The sequence below is a fragment of the Uloborus diversus genome, chromosome 1 (assembly GCF_026930045.1).
Source record: "Uloborus diversus isolate 005 chromosome 1, Udiv.v.3.1, whole genome shotgun sequence".
Taxonomy (NCBI): domain Eukaryota; kingdom Metazoa; phylum Arthropoda; class Arachnida; order Araneae; family Uloboridae; genus Uloborus; species Uloborus diversus.
The window spans coordinates 165,737,850-165,764,110 of record NC_072731.1 but is presented as its reverse complement, the minus strand read 5'-3'; the positions used below and the strand labels follow the sequence as shown (position 1 = coordinate 165,764,110).

The window sequence follows — 26,261 nt, the reverse complement described above, 5'->3', positions numbered from 1 at the left end:
ATGACATTAGGGGGAAGTGGGGGCTCACTCAAAAAGTTTTCCGAAATTAGAGGCCTAAAAACAGTTTTAAGCTCTCTTTGTAAAAGCATAGCAGTATGTAAAATCTCCGAAAATTCGGTTTATCCAGTGCGAGTTCTGACCTCATTGGGAGGGGCGGGGACTATAGCCCTGTTAGCCTGAGAAAGACGTAAAATATATGACTGTGTTAATTTGAAACTGATAACTTCAGGTTAAAAAACCTTGATAGAATCAAGACGAAGCTATTTCCTCCAAGTCTTTCCATGCTATCGCAAATCACATTGTAATCTGTTGTAAGTTTTGACCGAATGGAAGAAGGAGCTACAGCTCTTTTATCCCTCCCCCCCTCAATTCACCATTAATATGCTACAGTGTATATATTTATTTAAATACAATGCATATATAAATTCAGAAAATTATTTAAGTATTTGAAATCTTTGAAATTTCGGTTTTGTTTAGAGGTATTTCTTACCTCATGGAGGAAGGGGGAGGGCTATAGCCCTCTTAAATAGAAGTGTAACATATATGGCTTGTTTAATTTGAAAATTATAACTTTAAGATTTCAAAGAAAAAAAAAAAGATAACAGAACGAAACTGTTTCCTCCAAGCCTTTCCATTCCATTTCAGACCACAACTTAATCTGTTTTAAGTTTTGACCAAATAGGAGAATGGGAGGGGCTACAGTCTCCTCCCCCCCCGTCATCTATTAATATGCCACTATATATTGTAGCTATATTTAAATGTAATGCATATTTAAATTCGCAAATGTATTGCAATATTAAAAGACTCAGAAATTTCAATTTTATGTAAGTTTAGTGTGGCCATAAACAATGGCCTAGCTAAGTTCCAATTATTTTACTCATAAATAAAAAAAATTAAAAAATACCTTGTTCTCGGAAAAGAAACTTTTAATAATTAAAAATCGAGGCTAAGTTAATATCAAAGTAGTAATTTTGTTAATTGTGCAAACAATCAGCTATTTTAATGATTAGTGGGTATATAATATTAAGCTCTCTTAATTAAAGTACGGCTTAATTAGTAGTTTCAAATGTATGTTAAAAAATAGTACTTAGTAATTTTGAGGATATACTGGCAATTTCTAATTTTGATAGAATGCCTATTATTGATGTATTTCCCCTTTATCATTAATTTTCACCTCAGAAATAATGACATTGATAAGGTCTGTCACGGAGGTGAGATTCACGTAGGTGAGGAATTTTCCATTAAGATAGGCCTATTAGACACATTTTTCAGGAAATTTTTTTTTCTTCGTTGCTACAATCTGCATATGTTAAACATATGAAAACATGTGCACTCCTTTTTTTTACATTAGTTTACATCCCTGAAATTCAAGTTCACGGAGGTGAGAAGTCAGAATAGCCATACTAAGTTTTTAAAGTAAAATCTATCTTTTTGTTTTTCGACAAAAATCTCACAACTTTAACTATGGCTGAAAATAAACAAGGGGTCTGGCTCCCTTGTATCATGGAAAATAAAATTTGATGTCATACTGCTACGTGTTATTGAGGAATGGCATTTTGTGTTTAGGTAACGGAGGTGAGAATTTATTGTGTGACATGACTTCTTGTCTTACTAAAACGAACTAAAACACAATATTAAAAAACTAAATATACTTAAACAATTAGTATTTGAGACACTTGTGAAAGGAATAATCAATAAATAAGTAGGGGAAAAGGGGGCACATGTAAACAATTTTTTTTGTCAAGTCTTTATTTTTCCAAAAATATGATCAATTTTTCAACGCAAAAGTGTCCCTATGATTGAATAAACTTTTCTTTGTGCCATGGATTTCTTTAGGGATTTTTTTACAAAATTATTTCTATAGTTTAGGGTATTTTTAAGAAACGTCTTCAGATGTTCACATGTGCCCCTATAGAGGGGCTTGGAGCACATATGAATACGGGTAAAAAATGCAGGAGAAGCATAACATTTTTAAGAAAAATTCTTCAATATGAAACATATACCTAAGTAACAATACATTGAACTCAATACGTTAAAGGGTTTGTAACCTATACTGCGTGAGTTTCAATTGCTCAGTAATTGTTCCACTAAGAAAGTACTTTTTTCCGAATATATAACTGCTCACATTCAAATTCTAAAGCCTCGTAGCCTGTTCTGATCACTAAATAGACTAGAAAAAAACTAATATGACTACATAATACAAAGAACTTTTTATTACGTGAGGGTTATTTGACATATATTCTGCTTTAAAGCTTCATACATTGTTTGATAGTGTATTTTAAAATGATCTTGAACTTCCGCTTTTAATTAAATGAAAATATTTTGTGTCTTTTTACTTCCTGTAAATATTATGTAACCCTAAATTATTGACTTAATTAAAAATTAAATTAATTAACTAATTAAGTAAGAAAAGTTTTTAAAAATAAAAATAATAAACATAAAGTAAATAAATATTTAATAATAATAATAACAATTAACAATAAATTTACAAACTATAGGAAAATAATAATTATAAATATTTACACATTTTTTAACACTTACAATATCCTGCACTAATAATAATGTTACGGAAAGCGGGTATGAGAAATGTTCACTTGTGATCCTAGATGTTGTGTTCACAAGTGCCCCATCGTCTACTTTAGAGCTAACTCGCAAAAATAAAGAATTTTTAATTTAATAAAAAAAATTAAACATTGTCATAAATTTACTTGAATGTTCATACAATGGTTCGTAATATTTAGGTTTAGAATTGCAGCTAGTTTTGAAAATGTTTTCTCGAGAAGAAAACAGCGGAAAAAAAAAACTTTCAACACCTGCTAAAACAAAGAAGTTGCCACCACAGACACATAAAATGGCTTATTGCTCTAAATGTTTGTGTAATAAATACAACTGGTACTGTCCTTTTTTCAGAATTTTTCCATATTTTTTGCTTGAAGCAATCTTAGTAAAATACACCATGTTCACATGAACCCCCTTTTCCCGTATATACTTTTAATTAAACAAGTTATTAAGCAACATAAACAGTCAAACAAGGTGTGTGACATGCCACGGAGGTGAGAATTCACTTGTTGTGAACCAAAAATGTACTAAAATAAAAATTATTATTAAAAAATTGTTGGAAGGATATATATTTTTGATAAAATTAAAAATCATAATTAATTTTTCTTTAAAGTTTTTGCTATAAAAGGAATGTGACAGAAAAGTTACAGTTTTTAAAGAATGACCCATATAAGTAACGGTGAATGCGTAGCTTTGGAGACAAAATAAATCAATATTGAAACAGGAAAAAGGAACGATTTTGCATTTTACTGATACAGTACACCATAATTGTAATTATTAGGCAATAATATAATCAGAATTTCAGTGAATGAAATTATTAGACATTTTCATTTTACATGCATGCCATGGGCGATAATGTCACTTTCAAAAAAAAAAAAAAAAACCATAAAACATTTTCTAAGAAAAAACACGGAATACGGTGTGTATCCACTTATTAAGCATTAAAAGGTTTTCAAATAAGCCAATTTTTAGATTTAAAAAAAATGGGTTTTTTGAGTAATCTCACTTCAAAAAACGTTAATTTTTAAAAAATTTCAAAATTTCAAATTTTATTTCAAAGACTGTATGCATCTAAGGATTATAATAAAATATGTTATGGAACTATCATATAAGGGCTTTAGACTACCTTATCAAAAAAACTTTTAAAAACGATGTCTAGATGATATATGGGTCATTCTTTATTTTAAAAAAAGAATCATTTAAATAGGTTAAATACTTCTGAAATAATATTCCTTTCTCAAATCGAGTGTTTTGCTATTTTTTTTCTTTTTCAAAATGGCCGACTTTGTGTAGAATTTTAGAAGGCTGTAACTGAAGAAAAAAAATTTTTTCCTCCAAAATTCTTTTGAAATATTTCATAATTCCCTTAGTTGTAGCTACTGTAAGTTTTTCAAATAAATCGGTGATGGTCATGTGACAAGCCCTGCCCGATCTGAAATGGAATGGCTCAATAGTTTTCTTTCGTAGTATGTCAGAAATGTACATGAATAAAACCAAGCCGTGGTTATTTTTGGTATGCAAAGGCGTTTTCTTGACAACAGCATTTTATGATGCGAATGAAAATTTGATGGAAAACTATGATAACCCATGTCGCTCACTCACTGCACCACTTTTGATAAATGAAGTACCTAAATAGTGAGTAACCTATGAATTTTATGAAGAGTTCTCAGTAAAGGAAACCAATTAACAGATTGTCTGCGCAATCAGCTATTAGCTTGAAAAATCGTGCGAAATAATATTTCATGAGGCCTTATGACAATTCATGTGTAATAAACTTAAGTTTTGGTAATTTTAAAGGACAAATTTTGGCTTTATTCTCAAGAAGGTGCAGAACAGTTATAGGAGAGTATTAATTTCCTGTAAGGAGAAAATTATAATAAACAAGAAGTTCTGTCTAGAACTGTACGAGCCTACTTTCCCGTATACTCATACTACTTTCTAGTACCTGATCAATATTTTCAAAAATAGCTAAAATCGCAAATTGTTTCAAACATATTTTTTTAATAATTTAAGCTAATTTCTAGGAATAAAATATTCTTCACTCGTCTAAAAAATTAGATGCGTAAAAAATTAAAATAATAATAAAATTAAGTTTAAAAAAACCGAACAAATAAAATAGCAGCACCTTTTAAACAAAGCAGCTAATACACTTTTTTCCATTAAAAATAATCGTTTCTTTTTCCCTGTTGCCAAAAATATTTTTTTAAATAAATTAATGCACTTACCCAAATAAATAAAAACGATAAAATGTCAACTTAAAGAAATACTTTTCATTCGGAACTCCAGCGCTCGAATACGCTACCTTGCGGTGATTTACAAAACTGCCGATGGAACTAAAACACTGCCACGTTTTAGTTCCATGTGTGTCTGTTGACGTAAAGACAGGCAGTTTGTTCTGAGTATTTATTAACGCAATCGATGTGTCTTAGTTTGCTTTCAGCTACAGAAATTAATTCGTCCCCTAAGAGTATTCTCGAGCTTCTCAAAATAATGTTAGTTTTCCTTATTTCTTTCAAAAAAGTATTAAATGGTGGACGCGTAAACAAGAAAACTCTGGATTAACAAAATTGGATAACGTTATACCAGGTAAAATTTTTTATTGTTTTGTATGAATTTGTAAGAATATGAGTTTTTTTTAATCTTAAATTAGTTTAACTAATCATATTTTACAGCAGCATTTAGTTGGAATGGACAGTATGCAAAATATTTTCTTGGATTTATTATCGTAGAACAAAATGAAAAATGTTTAACCTAGAAAGAATTTACTTTATTCCTTTTATTCTCAGCTGAAAGGTTTCGCCAAATTTGTTTAGGGTTATAATTTTGGTATTGTGCGAGCAAAGTAGCCTTGGCGAGATTTCGCGTTTTTAGTTAAACCATTTTTAATTTTTATCATGAGTGGAATAAAATGGTTGTAAGATTACAGAATTCGATAAGTGAAAAGAAATAATGGTCAATCAACTGAAAAGAAAACTACCACCATATATCCGTGAGAATTTTGTTGATGATTTGCATAACATGACACAATTAAATCGTAACTCAGAAATTAGAAAAATCGAAACAGAAAATTTTTAAATGAACCGATTCGGGAATTCGAGAGAAATAACTCAGCTACAAATGGAAAAAAAATAAGCGCTAGCCAAGCAAGGCAAAGAAGTATCATCTTCTTTCGATAATAATTTGTAATGTCATATTGAATTTTCTAGCATTAATTGGTGTTCTTGTCAGGCCACAATTATTATTTAGTTTTATCAAGAATTGATAAATATCGAATTCAACATCATGGAAATAGCTGCTTAGAACTACGAACTACGTAGTTTGCATTAATCTTTGACGTTTAGTAATGCTTCTTGAATTCTCATTTCTTTCTACGTGGGCCAGAATATCCACAAGACTTTGAAAATTAATTTAAAAAGAATAAAGCGAAAAAATCATACGTACGAACAAAAATCACAACACTTCACGCATTTTCTTCGTTACCATGTGCGTTTGTTTTAGTTTTCAATTCCGCCATTAGACAGTGACTTCAGTGCCCCCTACAGTTCGTTGGAGTTGCGAATTGCAAAAAAAAGAAAAGAATAATAATCGTCTGCGCATATCTTTATGTAGAAACATAAATGACTTCGAGTTTATTCCCCGAAAACTAAATACCTAAATTAAAACTTTAGCGTGAAAATAAAAAAAATGTCATATGAACAATAATTATTTCGCAGTTAAAACCATAGCTGCGGAGTCGGAATCAATCTCATTTTGAGATAAAGTTGTCGGAGTCGAATATCTGAGAATCAGACTCAGTCATTTGTCCTTCGTGTATAAATTTTTGTCGAAGCTACGAAGTCAGAGTCGAAGTCGGGGGAGTCGGAGTCCGATTAATTGTCGGACACAGGAATCGGAGTCAGGTGCCCCTAAATTCTCGGAGTCGGAGTCTGGAGTTTGGCGTTAAGAGCTATTTCCAACAAAATTTGTTTGAAGTAAATCCGTCTTCAAGTACGGAATCTACATTGACTTTCAGTTTCCCCGTAGGCGCTAATGTTAAAGGATCTGAACTGTTCAAAATTGAACGGAAAATTGTTCAAATCAAAAAGATATTTTATATACAAGTTTTTTATCAAAAGCTTTTTCCTACAAAGTTTATTTGAAGCAAATTCGCCTCACAGTTCGGAATTGCTTTCAATTTCCCCGTAGGCGCTAATGTTAAGTTTTTTTGAACTGTTCAAAATTGAACAAAAAATAGTTCAAATCAAAAAGTGAAATATGGGAATGAGGTGTCCTCGCCGAGATCTTTCGATCAAAAAAAAGTTTGTTCGAATCGGACTATTCATTCAAAAGTTATTGGGGGGGGGGGGGGGGGACAGACAGACAGACCGATAGACCGACAGACCGACGGACGGACCGACAGACATTTTTCCCCATCTCAATACCTTACTTTCCAATTTTTAATTTTTCAATATTTATTTAATTATTTTATTTATTTTTGACTTTTTTTTTGTTTTTTGCGATATTTTTAAGATGATTTCGCGATATTTTAAGCCTTCTTTCATGCTTTTTTCTTCTTTTTCTGACTTTTACTGGGAAAGTAGGCTAAAAAGGAATTAAAAGTACTGCTTTATCAATATTTTCTTTCAGTTGTATTTAAGATGAAATGTTTTCTCTCTCTTTTTTTTTAAAGTGATTACGATTCCTTCAAATCTATCTCCGTCCATTTGGGGTGTTGAAGCAGGCAAAAATCACTATTCAGTGAATCTGCAGCTTTCAAAGTAAGTCAGTTAATCAATTATCTAGATACTAATAATTTTTTCCCTTTTCTGAGCATATAGGACAAGTATTTTAACAATTAATTTATTTTATTTTTTCATTGCCGATGTCAATAGTATAACTGCTTTTTTTGCTTGCAGACCATGGTCCATCCAGGGTGTTTCTGTCTGACGCTTCGCCAAATATGTCTGAAGCTTCTACAGTGCTAGCATCTAATAGCGCTGTTTAAAACAGTTGCTCTGAAAAATCTTGAGACATGTCAGGAGAAGCGTCAGCCAGAAACATACTGGAGGGACAATGACTTACAAACCCGGGAGGTAGTTACACTATTGATGCCAGCCGTGAAAGCCTCAGTTTGTAACAGTGCCTATATTCTTTAAAAATACAATTTGACTGGCTTTTAAAGTCTTGGAGAGGCGCGGTTCTTGATATAAGCTATTCAGTTTAACTTATAATGTGACGTAAGCAAGCAGATAACAGTGGTATTGTAGGAGCTGTAACAGAATAGTGACCGTTACACACCACACTCAATTGAACAATAATATGTTATGAAAAGTGGGCATGTTATGCAACTCCCAATCTTGGACAATCCTAATAGCTCTGTCATTCTGAGCAATACTTGCAGAATCTCAGACCATCAAGCAAGCATAAAAAGGAACACGTGTAGAAAAGCAATCCCTACAAGCATTCCATATTTTAGCTCTCAAGCAAGTACGTCCATCAATAGTATGTCAAATAAATCAATATCATATGGAATGTGCTAAGTATTTTGAAGGACAAGATTAGTGGTGCCCTCTGTTTTTCTCAGCAGTTAAAGCATTAAATTTGCCTAGATTTGGGCATCATAAAATTTTCTGCTTCCTTAAAATATGCTGTCCTAGGCAGTGGCATAAGTAACTCCTTCCTCAGAATAGACCCTGTTGAAGAGATTCTTAAACTTCTGTTATTCACCCGAGGCATTTCTTACCACATCAACCTCACCTTTACCTTGCGTGTTTTCGATCATTTTCCATGTTTAGCATTTTAGTCAAGTTCTAACTTGTATAACTACTTTATACAAGGTATTAAACATCAATGTAGACCCGTAGTAGCAGGTAACGGAAAGTGTGCAATAGTCACTGTAATAGATGGAGTCATCCTTGCAGAATCGCGAAGTTATTCTTTAATTTGCATGGATGGTCAGGTACAACATTTAACGATTTAGCCGGAGAGACATTATGTCATCCACCTTAATCCCACCTACAGATTGTACTCTCTTACACACTCCCTGGACAGCTCTTTTAGTGGGAAATCTTTTACTAATGATTATGAAGTGAGCCAGCGACACCCGAAGATTATTTAAAAATTGACTGCAGTTCTTTTTAGACACATTGGCAGAAGTTTTATAAATATATTATAAGCTTTTGTGTTTCAATGTTTTGTTCGTTTAACATGTATTTTTATTTTGGTGAATTTCTAGCTCTTCTAGTCCAGCAAAAGACTATCGAAAACTGAGAGATTCCTTACTGCTCAGCATTGCTTATGCAGCCAACTGTGGTGGCACTGGCACAATGATCGGTTCTGGGCCCAACTTGGTGCTCAAAGGTCTGATGGAAGAGTAAGACATTGGCAATTCATTTATATTTTGGTTCGTTATGTACGTAACATGCTTCTTTGACATTGTGCGCCTGGAGGGACTGAAAGTAATCAACTAGACGTGGGATCGCTAATCTTTTTGCAAGAGTGTGTCACATTAAGAAAAAAGGAGGAACATCTGGACTCTAAGAGGCTTAACGAAAGATTAATATCATTAAAATTTAAAAATCCTATATTTATTATTTTTAAAAAAGGGAAAATAATATTGTTAAATAAAGTAGCAGCTAAATTAATAAATGAAAACAATATCTTTATGCTGATATTATAAGTTAGTGGTACACGCAACGTTCATTGTTTTCTACCGAATTTTACAACTGGTAGAATGACATCCATGAAAGATTCCAGTTTTACAAATTTGCTGCACAGTGCTTGGTGGTGTACTATGCAATGAACTTGCATGAAGGAGTCGGAATTGAACATTTCAACCTTTTTCCGTGCAGCAACACCCAAGTTCTTTTCAACCATGTTTTTCGCACCATCGGTTTTACACAACAGTGTTGTTTCCACTTTAAATTAACACTAAGAGCCTCAATAAGTTTTCTAAAGATATCCTGTCTCGTTGTTGTTCCCTATAATATACACTGCTTAACAATTGCTAAGGAACAAGTGATTTATGCAAATTTGTACCTCAACCACCTTTCCAATGGAAATAAATTTAAGTTCAGATGGCGTGGTAGATCAAGACTCGCTTTCTGTATAAAAAAAACAGTGCATACACGCTCAAAATTCTTGCGAAAATTCACGCTGTTTGGTTTTTAACAAAAATAGTGCTGGATGTTAAAAAAGGTTTTTCTCTGAAATTCTGTTTGGTTCTTAAAATACTTAAGAGTAAAATGTCAGCAAGACATCATTTGAGTATCTACGATCGTGGACGAGCGATTGGACGACTGGAAGCAGGTCAAAGTGTCACCACTGTAGCTACTGCAATGAGTGTATCAAAAAGTGCCATCTCCCCGATTAAAGACGGCCGCTGAAGGTGGAAATGTTTTGCAAAAGCATGCCGGGGTTCGTGGTAGGAGCACCGCACCTTCAGAGGATCGCTATGTATCCCTCGTGGCAAAAAGGAACAAAAATTTCACTCTTGGACAGATAGCTACAAATCTAACAACCGCTACCGGTACTCATGTTTCAGCAAGAACCATCTCACGGCGAGTAAATAATGTCGGTTTGTATGCACGGAAACCCGTACGTTGCACTCAAGTTCAACCACGCCATCGTCGAGAGAGATTACGCTGGTGTAAGGAACATGTTGGTGGGATCATCAAAATTGGTCAAGAGTGATGTTCTCTGACGAATCTCGTTTCAGTGTGACAAGTGATTCTGGTCACCAACTACTGTGTAGAGAACGTGGAACACGTGATGCACATAAATTTGTTTGCGAACGTGATTGGTACCGCCCAGGCGTCACGGTGTGAGCAGGCATCATGCACAATGGCAGAACACCGCTTCACATTTTTGAATAAGAAAGCGATACGTCGCAAATGTATTGCAGAGATGTTATGCTGGACAATGTTCGTCTTTTTAGGGTTGCTGTAGGTCCAGACTTTCTCTTTACGAACGACGATACGCGGCCACACTGGAGCATTGAAGTGTCAGACACACTGCAAAGTGAAAACATTCTCCGTATGCAGTGGCCTGCTTACTTCCCTGACTTAAATCCAATTGAACTTGCTTGGGAGGCTCTTGGCAAACGTGTTGCGCGAAGAACCGCCCCTCCCAGAACAGTACAAGAACTCAAATCCGTATTTAGAGAGGAGTGGGAAAACATCCACCAAGCACTCCTCAATAATTAATGGGGAGTATGGAAAACAGATGTAAATTGTGCATCAATGTCCCTGGTAATCATACATCATATTAAGATACTCGTGTCTCGATTTAATCTTACATAGATCATTTTTTTGTGGTTGTATGAAATTCATTTAAGTAAGATTATTTTTTTATTTATAAGTTTTTACTTCTTTGATGCAGTGATATCTGTATTATTTTGTACTTAAAATAAAGGCACATCCTCCCTACTAACTATATATTTCGTTCTGTTTCTTTAATCATTATCTATTCTTAACTATTCCGAAAAACGTAATTGTTCCTTAGCAATTGTCAAGCAGTGTATAAACGATTGCTAATTTTGCTGTGATTTCAGATTCCCTGTCGATTTCTCGTACGAATATGAGGATCTCACCAGAAAATTACGCGATCAAAACAATTCAATTTGGTAGCACTTGGAAGAGCATCGTAAAATATGTTTATGGCACAAAAGTTATGTGCCCTAGTGGCCCATTATCGAAATATGAGGTCTTGGAAAATAACTTGGGCTTTTTTTTAAATGTTATTTTTGAACTACATATGCTTCAAAACTATGAAAAAAGTGTAAAAAATAAGCTTTCAAAGTATTATTTTTCAAAAACATTGGACAAACTTGAAGAAAAATAGCGAAAAAACGTGTTTTACGCTAACAGCTATGGACAAAATTTGGCTCTAATCGCACACAAATCCTTGTAGTAATGCATTTGTATGATCTTAATGTGTGTTTTGCTTAAAAAGATTTCTTATTTTTCAAAAAGGTTCTGAAAGATAGCCGAACAAAGTTCCTATACTAGTATTTTTTCGGAAACAAACGTTTTTGTTTAAACTTATCCACATGAAAGTATCACTTAATAATAAAATTCAGCTTAGCTTTTAGAAGGAAACATCAAGTATATTACAGAGAACTATCTCAGAAAATTTCACATCAATGTGCGAATAACTTTTTGAGATATCAATGTTGAAGTATACAGCTTTCTACAAAACATCATTCTTCAAAAACGCATATAAATGGAACTTCCGTTATGGAGTTTAGTGTATGACTCTGTAATAATACAGCTAAAACTCCAGCTGTAATTCATGTGTAGTAAAAACTAAGACAGTTTTGGAAAGCTAATGAATCAGATTACAAAACGAAATCATTAGTAAAAAAAACGCATATTTCATCGAAAATGTTTTAACGCAGTCGAATACCGCCGAAATTTTAAGTAAAGTCGCGAAATTTAGTGAGCACTATTCAGAAATGGACAGTTTGTCCCGACCAATAAAATTGACGACTGGACAAAGTTATTTTAGTAAAAGCTTTTAAAATAAATATCATTTCATACTCTATACGCCATTCGGGATTTTCAGATTAGAGCTAACTAAACAATATTACTTTAAATAGTTTTAACGCTAATCATGTTCAACAGAAATGAGTTTCTTCGTCGAGTCGTCTAAAATAAGTGAGTGATGCAGAAAAAAAGTTGACGTAATTACTAGGTCTATATTTTTGTGGCACGATTGAAATGTTCGGTAGGATAAAATGTTCGTTATAACGCGTTGAAATAGGAAAATAAGTTTTCATAAAGTATATGTATGGCACAGGAGAGTATTTACGTTTTTGTATATGCATTTTGAATTTTTTTTCCAGATTGTATCCACAGTCAGATGAACTAAGCTTCGTGTCTTGGCTTATGTACAACGTGCCTGTAATGGTACTTTGTGTGCTAATCTGCTGGATTGGACTACAGTTATGCTTCATATCTTGTTGGTAAGTGTCTTCAGTTCTGCATCCTAAAAACAGCTAAAGTAAAAACCTTCATTTAAACTTTGCATACTTGTCAAAAGAAGATGGACGTAAAAGCAGTGTAAAAAATATATACATCAGCTGAACTGCTTCGGTATTATTCCAAAATAAATTTTCAGTGTACACATTTTCAAATGGGTGATGCTGCAGTTGGAAAAGAAAATATTAGGGAGACGTAATAGCTTAAAAACGATATTTTTGGCTCCCTTTCCCAACAAACTGAAGGTTCAATTATTTATTTTTTTTTCTCTTTACTTTAATGTAGTACCATATTCCTTTTACACTCTCCTTTTCGTTTCTGATGTAATGTAACAGATATACAAGAAACTTATGCAGTGCACACATCATATTGTTTTTACTTGAGATGTTGAGTTACGTATTGCACAAAAAATATTATTCAATTGCGCGATTTACTTAATTTTATTTCATTTCTCTTTCAGCTCGAAAGAAGACAAAAAGACTGGCGCGTCTGCAAAGAAAGCCGTCCAAAACAGCTATCGAGAATTGGGCAATCTAACGTATGAATCATTCTTGCTATTACGGGCCATTTCACGGAAAACAGTCATTTTTTCTCGCACTTGACGTCTCATATTTTTCATTAAAAACAATACTTTGAAATATTAATGAACAAATTTTTTCTGCTTAACAAATTTTAAACTTATGTGTGATTTCTTAAGCACAAATTTCGTCATTACCCTTTAAAATTATTACTTTTTAATGAAATATATGAACCGTTACGCGCATGACAAAGGGTTGACTTTTTCGTGAATGGCTCTTATTATTTTTTTCAATATTTCAAGCAGTTCTTTGTACTTTAAATATTTCTTTTAAAATATTGTGTCTAGATAAACAGAATCCAAATTTTTAATGTTAACCTACTACTCAATCTGCCATGTCCTTAAGTCTGTTTTACGATGGGCCAATATCATATGGATGATTTTAAGCAGTTTTTTTATTCATGAAACTTTTATGACCACTTTTCTAGTTGGGTTGCCATACCACTGAGATCTAAAGCAAGTGAACTGCGTTCATTCGTCGTTTGAAGAGGAATTTTTTAGCAGTTACTTAGTAGCGATTTACTATGTCGCAATTGCGAGTGGCCCGCACGACCATAAAAGTCCCGACTGGTGATACGAAAATACACATAAATATGTTTCAAGCAGTTCTGTGATAGACCAAGGAGCCCCCCCCCCCCACGTACAAAAAAACATTGCGAAGAGCCCCCAAACTTGTGAATCCACCACTGCTGTTACTTACCCCTTTTGACTAAAAAAGCATTTCTCGTAATTTATCCTACGATCGTTTGCTATGCTGACTGCAAGATTCTGGATAATTATGTCATTGATGCACATTTTAGTTCCGATTTCGGTTTGATTTTCACCAGGGAAGTGCACTGAAATTTTGAAACCCGTCGCAAATGATTTTTACGGGCTCCCTCCATATTGCTTACCCCTACTTTCGTCCCTACATATATTTCGCCCCTTAAAAAAAATAAAAATCTCGGTAACCAACCAGACCCAGGCCCGGGTCAATAGGTGTCCCTTCTCTCCCCCCCCCCTCGTGTACCTCCCTGATTCCAATAAATAAAATAAGTTACCATCTATTCGTTTATATGTAGTGAATTCGGTCAACGTGCGATAAACGATGAGTACACCCTACAAATGCTCGGTAACATAAATTTTTCGAGTAACTTAAAAAAAAAAGAAAAAAAATTAATAAACATTTTTAATAAACATAACTTTATCTGATGTTGCTGAATAACAAGGGCTTTTTTTTTTCCTTCGTTATATTGATATTTTATTTGTTGGTCTATTGTACAATGAGAATACAAATAAGAAAGAAATTCTGATTTGGCATAAGCACCACTTTCGTTAGAGATACAGCATTCTTTATAGTCTTTATACATTGTTTAATATATATTGTTACAAGTTCTGTAAATAATAATTATTTTTATGCTTAATTTGTTGTAATCAGGCCAAATCTGGCACGTTTATTCCATTATCTTTCATCTAAAATTGTCTTAGTAACGTAACATGTAAATAGTTTCTTGTAATGAATATACAACTTCCATACATCCGAATGAAGTATATGGTCCCTCCATTTCTGAATGATAAGATTTGTGAATGAATAAAAAGAAAATGCAAGGAAATTTCGGCAATCTCGTGGAATATTTGAGAGCTCGCTTTCGAGGTTTAGAAATAGCCATGTCTCGTGTTCAAAGTCAGACTGGTCGGAACCGTGGGCTAACAAGTGTGTATTAGCCTTTGCGCTGTGCTTTCGCGTATTTTGATGTAAATACGTGTGTTACCTTTGAGTTTACAGTGTTAATTGTTATTTGCCTAATTGCCATGGTTATTTTAGCAGTTGCTAACGATATTTCTTGTACATAGTTGTAAATAAATCTCCTGTGTTTCCTCAAGAACTGTGTTGTCATTTTAAGAAAGTTTGAAGTTGCATTGAAATCGTAACAATATTTTTAATCTGTTCTACATATATTCCATCTTCAATACTACCTGAATGTGTATTTTTTTCTTAAAAACGTGTCTTGTCCAATAGATTCCATGAATTAGCGGTGGCAACTTTATTTATTCTTGTAGTATTCCTGTGGTTTCTTCGTGATCCTCAATTCTTAGATGGTTGGTCAACGTACTTAAAGAATGGAAAGTAAGAAACAAACCAAAGTACTTATCCTTTTTTAATATTCCAACTATTTTATGAACTGTAGTTCTCCACAAAATAAGATATGCGCAACATTTCCAACAAAGTTTGCACATTAAAAAAAATCTTCGGGTTTTTCTTTTGTTTTTGCCTTGAATAGTGCATTTTCACATACAGTAGTGCTCCAATTTGAATCAATCAAAAATTAGGATAGTTGGATTTTTTCTGAAAAAGAATATATTTAAATTAATTATTGAATGTGTATGTTGAAAATGGGAGAAAAAAACTTAAAAAAAAAAAAAAAAAAAAAGAAACAGGACTTTAAATCAACCAACTGGAAAAGTAACACTTCTGCCTGTAAAGCGTTTTTATAAGCGCTGTATATTAGAAGCTAATAAGAGAATTGCGCTATGAGACGGTGATGTATCATCCCAATAATGTTCGCACTGCGCCTACACTAGCTTCGTTGTCTAATCTATTTTAAAAGCTATCTTTATGTTTTCTGAAATTCTGAAAAGGATTCAGATAATTAGCAGACAGTCGAAGTTCGAAGAATTGGAGTTCTACTGCATAATACGATATAGGTTCTAGCAGGACCTGTTTCCTAGCAGCGAAAGGAATTTTCAAAAATTGATTCAGAATTGTGAAGTCACACATTTTAAATTAAACAAATGGTTAGTTAGAGCTATCAAATAACTAAATATTTTTACAGTAAATTAAAATTGCATTTTTTATAGATGTTTATAGAAAATATTGATAGAGTCGAAGGCGGATTCTCAATTGTTCTCATAAAATATGTAATTATTATTTTTTTAATCTGCTTGCTTCCTTCGAAAATCATTTAAAACTCATTCACTAGCAGTTTACATAATGCACTACTTTTTTTTTTTACTTTTTATCATACTTCAAAGATGAAAATTTGTTTAAAATGCTAAACCTTTCAAAATAAGGATGAACTTAGTGTAAACAACTTTCTGTGTAAATAATCGAGGGAAAAATATATACGTATATATTTTTTGCATTAATAGTCTTGTTGAACAAAAAATGAGCTTAAACCTGAGATGGCAAAAGACGGTAAAAAAGCTATTTCAGTTGTAGTTCAGATCAAATAACTTTAGGTCAGAATACCGTACACTTATAGCTCTAAAATGCGAGTGTAGGGGAAAAGAGGATGTTGGTATCAGGAACTATTTCATCCCTAAATTGGTACAAGAGCATTGCAAGGAATAGTTACCATTTCCAGGCGTTATGGTTAAGAAATAAGAAATCAAATTTGATGGGCTTTTGTTAGCAATTACAGTAGAGTCCTGACTTACGCGACGGATGCTTTTAAATACCCTTCGTAAAAATCAAAAGTTTGCTCTGTGAAAAAGGGTATGTGTTAGACTTAAGACTAGCATTCACTATTATATTAGCCAATTGTACACACCCCTCATTCTGTTCAAAACCATTATTTAACTATATAGTACGTTGCCTGCACAAAGGACTAAATTTATACTGTGCTAAAACTTTAAAAAAAAAATTGAAAATGAAAAAGTGCTGTGTTATTCAACACAACACGCTGTTGCGATGCACAAAATCTTTCTTTTATTTATAAGAAACTTTCTCTTCCCACTTTCACTAGCTTTAAATAACGCCTCGCGCGAAGGTGCCATTAGACGTACTTAACTAACATTCAGATTTAGAATGAAAAAAAAAAAAAATGAATGGAAAATACGGAGTGGTTATTTATACATACTAACAAAGTGATATTTAGACTGGTAGAGTTTGGGAACTTCCGCCAGTGATGCAAAAGGAATTCAAGTTCATTCACGAAGTCAATATTTAGTAGCCAATAACGAAGTCGATTTTTCGCCTCGCGCTTCACTTCTGACAAATCTCGTGTTACGGGCGACGAGTTCGCGTTAGCTCCAATATACGTTATTCGTGAAAGATTCGCGTTATATCCAGTTCGCGTAAAAAAAGTTGCGTTGCAGCGTGAATATTTAATACCCATATTTGAAGTCCACCTTGCTGCTTTCTACAAAGAAAATTTTCTTTACTTCTAGAAACATTCGAGACGCAACTCCAGTCATAGCAGTCTGTTTATTACTATACATCATTCCATCAAAACCATCCTTTACTGAATCCAGTCCACCACTGCTAGACTGGAGGACAGCGGAAAATCCCATAGGGCATTCTTCTATTGTTAGGTAGTGGATTTGTGGTTGCTGATGCAGCTAAAGTGCCACACGCTTCACTGAAAAATCTCGTGTTGCGGGCGACGAGTTCGCGTTAGCTCCAATATACGTTATTCGTGAAAGACTCGCGTTATATCCAGTTCGCGTAAAAAAAGTTGCGTTGCAGCGTGAATATTTAATACCCATATTTGAAGTCCACCTTGCTGTTTTCTACAAAGAAAATTTTCTTTACTTCTAGAAACATTCGAGACACAATTCCAGTCATAGCAGTCTGTTTCTTACTATACATCATTCCATCAAAACCATCCTTTACTGAATCCAGTCCACCACTGCTAGACTGGAGGACAGCGGAAAATCCCATGGGGCATTCTTCTATTGTTAGGTAGTGGATTTGTGGTTGCTGATGCAGCTAAAGTGCCACACGCTTCACTTCTGAAAAATCTCGTGTTGCGGGCGACGAGTTCGCGTTAGCTCCAATATACGTTATTCGTGAAAGACTCGCGTTATATCCAGTTCGCGTAAAAAAAGTTGCGTTGCAGCGTGAATATTTAATACCCATATTTGAAGTCCACCTTGCTGCTTTCTACAAAGAAAATTTTCTTTACTTCTAGAAACATTCGAGACACAATTCCAGTCATAGCAGTCTGTTTCTTACTATACATCATTCCATCAAAACCATCCTTTACTGAATCCAGTCCACCACTGCTAGACTGGAGGACAGCGGAAAATCCCATGGGGCATTCTTCTATTGTTAGGTAGTGGATTTGTGGTTGCTGATGCAGCTAAAGTGCCTCACGCTTCACTTCTGAAAAATCTCGTGTTGAGGGCGACGAGTTCGCGTTAGCCCCAATATAAGTTATTCGTGAAAGACTCGCGTTATATCCAGTTCGCGTAAAAAAAGTTGCATTGCAGAGTGAATATTTAATACCCATATTTGAAGTCCACCTTGCTGCTTTCTATAAAGAAAATTTTCTTTACTTCTAGAAACATTCGAGACACAATTCCAGTCATAGCAGTCTGTTTATTACTATACATCATTCCATCAAAACCATCCTTTACTGAATCCAGTCCACCACTGCTAGACTGGAGGACAGCGGAAAATCCCATGGGGCATTCTTCTATTGTTAGGTAGTGGATTTGTGGTTGCTGATGCAGCTAAAGTGCCTCACGCTTCACTTCTGACAAATCTCGTGTTGAGGGCGACGAGTTCGCGTTAGCTCCAGTATACGTTATTCGTGAAAGACTCGCGTTATATCCAGTTCGCGTAAAAAAAGTTGCATTGCAGCGTGAATATTTAATACCCATATTTAAAGTCCACCTTGCTGCTTTCTACAAAGAAAATTTTCTTTACTTCTAGAAACATTCGAGACGCAATTCCAGTCATAGCAGTCTGTTTATTACTATACATCATTCCACAAAACCATCCTTTACTGAATCCAGTCCACCACTGCTAGACTGGAGGACAGCTCAGCGGAAAATCCCATGGGGCATTCTTCTATTGTTAGGTAGTGGATTTGTGGTTGCTGATGCAGCTAAAGTGCCTCGCGCTTCACTTCTGACAAATCTCGTGTTGCGGGCGACGAGTTCGCGTTAGCCCCAATATACGTTATTCGTGAAAGACTCGCGTTATATCCAGTTCGCGTAAAAAAAGTTGCGTTGCAGCGTGAATATTTAATACCCATATTTGCAGTCCACCTTGCTGCTTTCTACAAAGAAAATTTTCTTTACTTCTAGAAACATTCGAGACGCAACTCCAGTCATAGCAGTCTCTTTATTACTATACATCATTCTATCAAAACCATCCTTTACTGAATCCAGTCCACCACTGCTAGACTGGAGGACAGCGGAAAATCCCATGGGGCATTCTTCTGTTGTTAGGTAGTGGATTTGTGGTTGTTGATGCAGCTAAAGTGCCTCACGCTTCACTTCTGACAAATCTCGTGTTGCGGGCGACGGGTTCGCGTTAGCTCCAGTATACGTTATTCGTGAAAGACTCGCGTTATATCCAGTTCGCGTAAAAAAAGTTGCATTGCAGCGTGAATATTTAATACCCATATTTGAAGTCCACCTTGCTGCTTTCTATAAAGAAAATTTTCTTTACTTCTAGAAACATTCGAGACGCAACTCCAGTCATAGCAGTCTCTTTATTACTATACATCATTCCATCAAAACCATCCTTTACTGAATCCAGTCCACCACTGCTAGACTGGAGGACAGCGGAAAATCCCATGGGGCATTCTTCTGTTGTTAGGTAGTGGATTTGTGGTTGTTGATGCAGCTAAAGTGCCTCACGCTTCACTTCTGACAAATCTCGTGTTGCGGGCGACGGGTTCGCGTTAGCTCCAGTATACGTTATTCGTGAAAGACTCGCGTTATATCCAGTTCGCGTAAAAAAAGTTGCATTGCAGCGTGAATATTTAATACCCATATTTGAAGTCCACCTTGCTGCTTTCTATAAAGAAAATTTTCTTTACTTCTAGAAACATTCGAGACGCAACTCCAGTCATAGCAGTCTGTTTATTACTATACATCATTCCATCAAAACCATCCTTTACTGAATCCAGTCCACCACTGCTAGACTGGAGGACAGCTCAGCGGAAAATCCCATGGGGCATTCTTCTATTGTTAGGTAGTGGATTTGTGGTTGCTGATGCAGCTAAAGTGAGTATTTTTTTCCAACAACAATGTTACAACAAATCAGTGACAAATATCCTATTATGTACTAATAAATTACATTACGAAAAATTAAATAAGCACGATTTTTCGTTGTTTTTGCTTATTTTCAACGTTTGTATTTTTGTTTGCTTATTTTTAGAAATCTCACTTGTCCATCTGGCTGAGCTCTCAATTATCTTCCATGAATTTGCTTTCACCTGGTGCGATTGTAATCATCTTAACCTTCATGGCTTCTGCTTTGACAGAGGTCATCAGCAACATGTCCATGGCGACCATCATGCTGCCAGTAGTCAGTGAAATAGTGAGTTTTTGAAACCTTTTATGTAAGTTTTTTTTTTTTGATTGTGAGGGGGGGGGGATAGGTTTATTAACTCATCAGTTTGAGCTGAAAAAAAAACTATGAAGTTTACTACTCCATTTTTTTGCCTAACGTCAATGAAAAGATGGAATACAATCGCGTTAATAAGCCTTCAACTGAAAAAGAATTCCGGGGAACTGCTTCCCTCAACATCATTAAGTTCTTCTAAAACTATTTTGGTAGTTCATTTTGAAAAACTACTGGCGAAGACCCCCTTTACCTGTAACATCTTCGGCTACCATCTAAAATTGTGTTTTGCAGCTTTCATTTTGAAAGATTACTACAGAAGAATCATTGACCCCCGATCCATTACCTTAACGTTGCCAAAATAGCTTACAGTCGCGTTTTCAAAACTTTTATTCTGAAAAACTTCCTGTGGAGGGAGAGCTCTACTAATATCATCGCAGATCCTCTAAAACTGCGTTTTTAGAACTTCAATTTCCGGAAATTGCACTAGATGTATCCCTGAACCGCCACCTCCACACTAATAAAAAATAAATCTACAGTGAAAGAAAAACTGCAGTATGCAGCCATTTTTTAAGGCTACAAACTATAAAATTATAAACAATTATTTCAGTGAAAAAACTAGGATTTTTTACAGGGCTTAAAAGTGAGGATGGCATGACTTATGGGGTATTTTAATCACCTTACAAACCATGAATTCACCGTTTCCCGCACAATTCTGATTGAGCTTTTACTGCAATTAAATACTTCAACTAAGGACCAGATTATAATGTCAGAATATGCGAGTATTTATTTGTTTAGTGTTAAGTTAAAAGGGTAAGCTAAATTCGGGAAAATGACGAGGTTTTCGATTTCTGTTCGGGGAGATAAAATGTTCGAAATTTTATCCACGGATATTGGTTGTCGTAGGTCCCCCATGTTGCCCCTCCCCCCCCCCCCCCAAAATTTGAGCCTCCCCCGTTTTTTGTATTAAATTGTCTGACTAACAGGCTTTTTCATACTACAATTGAAATACACCGCCAGCTCAGTCATTTCCAGCCGAGAACTGAAATTTCTTGCTTATTAGCACTCGTCAGCCAGGCATAGGTAAGTGACTGAGCTGGAGATGGAAAACCTCTTAAGGAAGTCAAGAGTGCCAAACAAACTGGTACCTAATATAGAATTAGCGCTGACCAGACGAGTGACCGATGCAATGGTTCGGTTCAACTCGAGGATTGAAGGTAAGGCATGGTATATTCAGTAAATTACCGGGGGGGGGGGGGGGGCAATAGCCAGGGCTAAAGCAGAAATACATGAACTACACCGCCAGCTCAGTCATTTCCAGCCGAGGACTGCAGTTTCGTGCTTATTACCACTTGTCAGCCCGGCATAGGAAAGTGACTGAGCTAAAAATGGAAAACCTCTTAAGAAAGCCAAACACACTGGTAGCTAATATAGAATTAGCGCTGACCAGACGATTGACCGATGCTATGGTTCGGTTCAACTTGAGGATTGAATGCAAGGCATATTCAGTAAATTACCGGCCCAATAGCCAGGGCTAAAGCAGAAACGCATGAAATACACCGCCAGCTCAGTCATTTCCGGTCGAGGACTGCAGTTTCGTGCTTATTAGCACTCGTCAGCCCGGCATAGGAAAGTGACTGAACTGGAGATGGAAAACCTCTTAAGGAAGTCGATGTATTTCATGTATTTCTGCTTTAAGCCGTGGCTATTGGGCCACCCCGGTAATTTACTGAATATACCATGCCTTGCCTTCAATCCTCGAGTTGAACCGAGCCATTGCATCGGTCACTCGTCTGGTCAGCGCTAATTCTATATTAGCTACCAGTTTGTTTGGTACTATTGGCTTACACTGTCCTTAACGAAACCCCATAGAAAAACGAGCTGATGTGTGCATCACATGACTTCCTTTTACACCAACTTAATGTTATTTCCCCATTTTTGGCAATTTTCACGCAATTTAATAGTTAACTTTCTAAATATCACCACTAGTGGCCAAATTGAAACCGGATTAAAAACAAGAAGTTCTGTCTAGAACTAAACGAGCCTACTTTCCCATATACCCATACTACTTTCTAGTACCTGATCAATATTCTCAAAAACAGCTAAAATAGCAAATTGTTTCATAATTATTTTTTAAATATTTTAAACTGATTTCTAGGAATAAAATATTCCTCACTCATCTTTTTTTATAAAAAAAAAGCACCTTTTAAACAAAGCAGCTAATACACTTTATTCCATTAAAAACATTCTTTAACAGCTTTCAAAACGAAAAAATATTAATTAAAATTAATCAGCTTAATAAAATACAAACATCATATCAAAAAAAAATCGTTTCTTTTTCCCCTGTTGCCAAAAATAATTTTTTTAATTAATTAATGCAATTACCAAAATAAATAAAAACAATAAAATGTCAACTTAAAGAAATAATTTTCACTGTCAAAAGAAAAAAGAAAAAAAAATCGTCTGCATATATCTGTACGTAGAAACATGAATGACTTCGAGTTTATTCGCAACTCCAACGAACTATAGGGGGCACTGAAGTCACTGTCTAATGGCGGACTTAAAAACTAAAACAAACGCACATGGTAACGAAGAAAATGCGTGAAGTGTTGTGAAAAGTGTTGTGATTTTTGTTCGTACGAATGATTTTTTCGCTTTATTCTTTTTAAATTAATTTCCAAAGTCTTGTGGATATTCTGGCCCACGTAGAAAGAAATGAGAATTCAAGAAGCATTACTAAACGTCAAAGATTAATGCAAACTACGTAGTTCGTAGTTCTAAGCAGCTATTTCCACGATGTTGAATTCGATATTTATCAATTCTTGATAAAACTAAATAATAATTGTGGCCTGACAAGAATAACAATTAATGCTAGAAAATTCAATATGACATTACAAATTGTTATCGAAAGAAGATGATACTTTTTTGCCTTGCTTGGCTAGCGTTTATTGTTTTCCATTTGTAGCTGAGTTATTTCTCTCGAATTCCCGAATCGGTTAATTTAAAAATTTTCTGTTTCGATTTTTCTGATTTCTGAGTTACGATTTAATTGTGTCATGTTATGCAAATCATCAACAAAATTCTCACGGATATATGGTGGTAGTTTTCTTTTCAGTTGATTGACCATTACTTCTTTTCACTTATCGAATTCTGTAATCTTACTACCATTTTGTTTTACTCTTGATAAAAATCATAAATGGTTTAACTAAAAACGCGAAATCTCGCCAAGGCTACTTTGCTCGCACTATACTAAAACTATAACCTTAAACAAATTTGGCGAAACCTTTCAGCTGAGAATAAAAGGAATAAAGTAAATTCTTTCTCGGTTATTCATTTTGTTCTACGATAATATATTCAAGAAAATATTTTGCATACTGTCCATTCCAACTAAATGCTGCTGTAAAATATGGTAAGTTTAATTAATTTAAGATTAAAAAAAAACCCCATATTCTTACAAATTCATACAAAACAATAAAAATTTTTTACCTTGTATAACGTTATCCAAGTTTGTTAATCCAGAATTTTCGCTTTCACCAATTATTAAGGAAATAATGAAAACTAACATTATTTTGAGAAGCTCGAGAATACTACTAAGGGACGAATTAATTTCTGTAGCTGAAAGCAAACTAAGACACATCGATTGCGTTAATAAATACTCAGAACAAACTGCCTGTGTTTACGCCAACAGACACACGTGGAACGCAACGTGGCACTGTTTTAGTTTCATTTGCAGTTTTGTAAATCACCGCAAGGTAGCGTATTCGAGCGCTGGAGTTCCAAATTCGCCGAAAACTGAATACCTAGTTTAAAACTTTAGCGTGAAAATAAAAACAAGTCATATCAACAATAATTATTTCACAGTTAAAACCATAGCTGCGGAGTCGGAGTCGGAGTCCATCTCATTTTGGGATAAAAGAGTCGGAGTCGAATATCCAAAAATAGGAGTCAGTTATTTGTCCTCCGTGTATAAATTTTTGCCAAAGTTACGAAATCAGAGTCGAAGTCGGGGAGTCGGAGTCCGATTAATTGTCGGGCACAGAAGTCGGAGTCGGACTCAGGTTCCCTAAATTCTATGAGTCGGAATCTGGAGCTTGACGTCAAGAGCTATTTCCAACAAAATTTGTTTGAAGTAAATCCGCCTTCAAGTACGGAATCTTCATTGACTTTCAGTTTCCCCATAGGCGCTAATGTTAAGGGATTTGAATTGTTCAAAATTGAACGGAAAATTGTTCAAATCAAAAAGATATTTTATATACAAGTTTATCATTAAAAGGTTTTTCCTACAATGTTCGTTTGAAGCAAATTCGCCTCACAGTTCGGAATTGCCTTGAATTTCCCCGTAGGCCCTAATGTTAATTTTTTTTGAACTGTTCAAAATTGAACAAAAAATAGTTCAAATCAAAAAGTGAAATATGGGAATGAGGTGTCCTCGCCGAGATCTTTCGATCAAAAAAAAGTTTTTACGAATCGGACTATTCATTCAAAAGTTACTAGGGGGGGACAGACAGACAGACCGACAGACAGACAGACAGACCGACAGACATTTTCCCCCATCTCAATATCCTACCTATCCTACTTTCCAATTTTTAATTTTTCGATATTTATTTAATTATTTTATTTATTTTTGACTTTTTTTTTGTTTTTCGCGATATTTTTAAGATGCATTAAGCCTTCTTTCATGCTTTTTTCCTTTTTTTTTGACTTTTACTGGGAAAGTAGGCTAAAAAATAAATAAAATTAAAAAAAAAATCGCTAAATTTGTCGCCAATTAGGCGACCAAAAGACTGGCGATGTATCGCCAAATGTGTGCCAAATTATAACACCACTTGACTTTGCATCGAAATTAACAATGATTTCCCCCCAAAAAGGGGCAAAAGCCCCATTTAGAAACACCTGATTGCAACCAAAAGGGGAAGTACACAACTAGACTCCATTAGGAGTCTACGTATCAAATTTCAACTTTCTAGGACATACCGTTCTTGAGTTATGCGACATACAGATGCACATACGCACATACGGACGTCACGAGGAAATTCGTTGTAATTAACTCTGGGGATTGTCAAAATGGATATTTCGGTGGTCTATACGTTCTTAGGCACTTATCCGCGTGTGGTCGAGTTGAAAAAAAAACTTAACATTCATTCAGGGGTGAGCAAAATGGAAATTAAGGCCGATTTTTGAGTGAAATTTTTTTCGCCAACACAATACTTCCTTTATACTTCCTTTTACAAAAAAGGAAGTATTGTATTCGCGAAAAAATTTTCACTCAAAAATCAGCCTTAATTTCCATTTTTCTCACCCCCGAACGAATGTTGAGTTTTTTTTTCGACCCGACCACACGTGGATAAGTGCCTAAGAACGTACAGACCACCGAAATATCCATTTTGACAATCCCCAGAGTTAATTACAACGAATTTTCCTACAACTGATGTAAACTTATTGCATTTAAGCTTATTTTTGGGGTTTTCGCTTATGCGCGAATTTCACTTGTGCGCGAAAATTTCGTTGTCCCCTTGGGTCGCGTATAAGTGAGAGGTCACTGTATTTAGAGAGTAAACAATTGAATCACATTAAAATAGTGAATAATGGGGCAATGACATTAAATTGGAGCAAAAGGAAGTCATGTGATGCACACATCAGCTCGTTTGTAAAAGGAAGTAAAAAATCACATGGAGTTAGGTTTATGGATCTACCCGGCCACCGTATAAAGGGTAAATTATCATCACCAGCACGGCCAATTCAGCGTTGCAGAACGTCAGTGGCGCAGTGAAGTTGGGACGTCCCCCTCCAGAGGTCGGGGGGCCCTTCCCCCAGAGGTCTTGCTTTTAACCTTGTTGCCAATCCTAGCACAGTAGTTAATACACGTGCAAGGACTGTTGTGATA

General features: G+C 35.0%; 1 protein-coding gene across 1 annotated transcript in view; it reads left to right on the top strand.

Moving 5' to 3' along the window:
• LOC129222727 (Na(+)/citrate cotransporter-like) overlaps positions 1-26,261 on the top strand; it is a 77,704-nt gene that overhangs the window by 43,032 nt on the left and 8,411 nt on the right. The window contains exons 5-11 of the mRNA XM_054857262.1: positions 7,229-7,316; positions 8,774-8,911; positions 12,383-12,502; positions 12,979-13,056; positions 15,095-15,202; positions 19,857-20,037; positions 20,192-20,353. Coding sequence (XP_054713237.1) covers positions 7,229-7,316; positions 8,774-8,911; positions 12,383-12,502; positions 12,979-13,056; positions 15,095-15,202; positions 19,857-20,037; positions 20,192-20,353 — 875 coding nt within the window. The remainder of the gene's footprint in view (positions 1-7,228; positions 7,317-8,773; positions 8,912-12,382; positions 12,503-12,978; positions 13,057-15,094; positions 15,203-19,856; positions 20,038-20,191; positions 20,354-26,261) is intronic.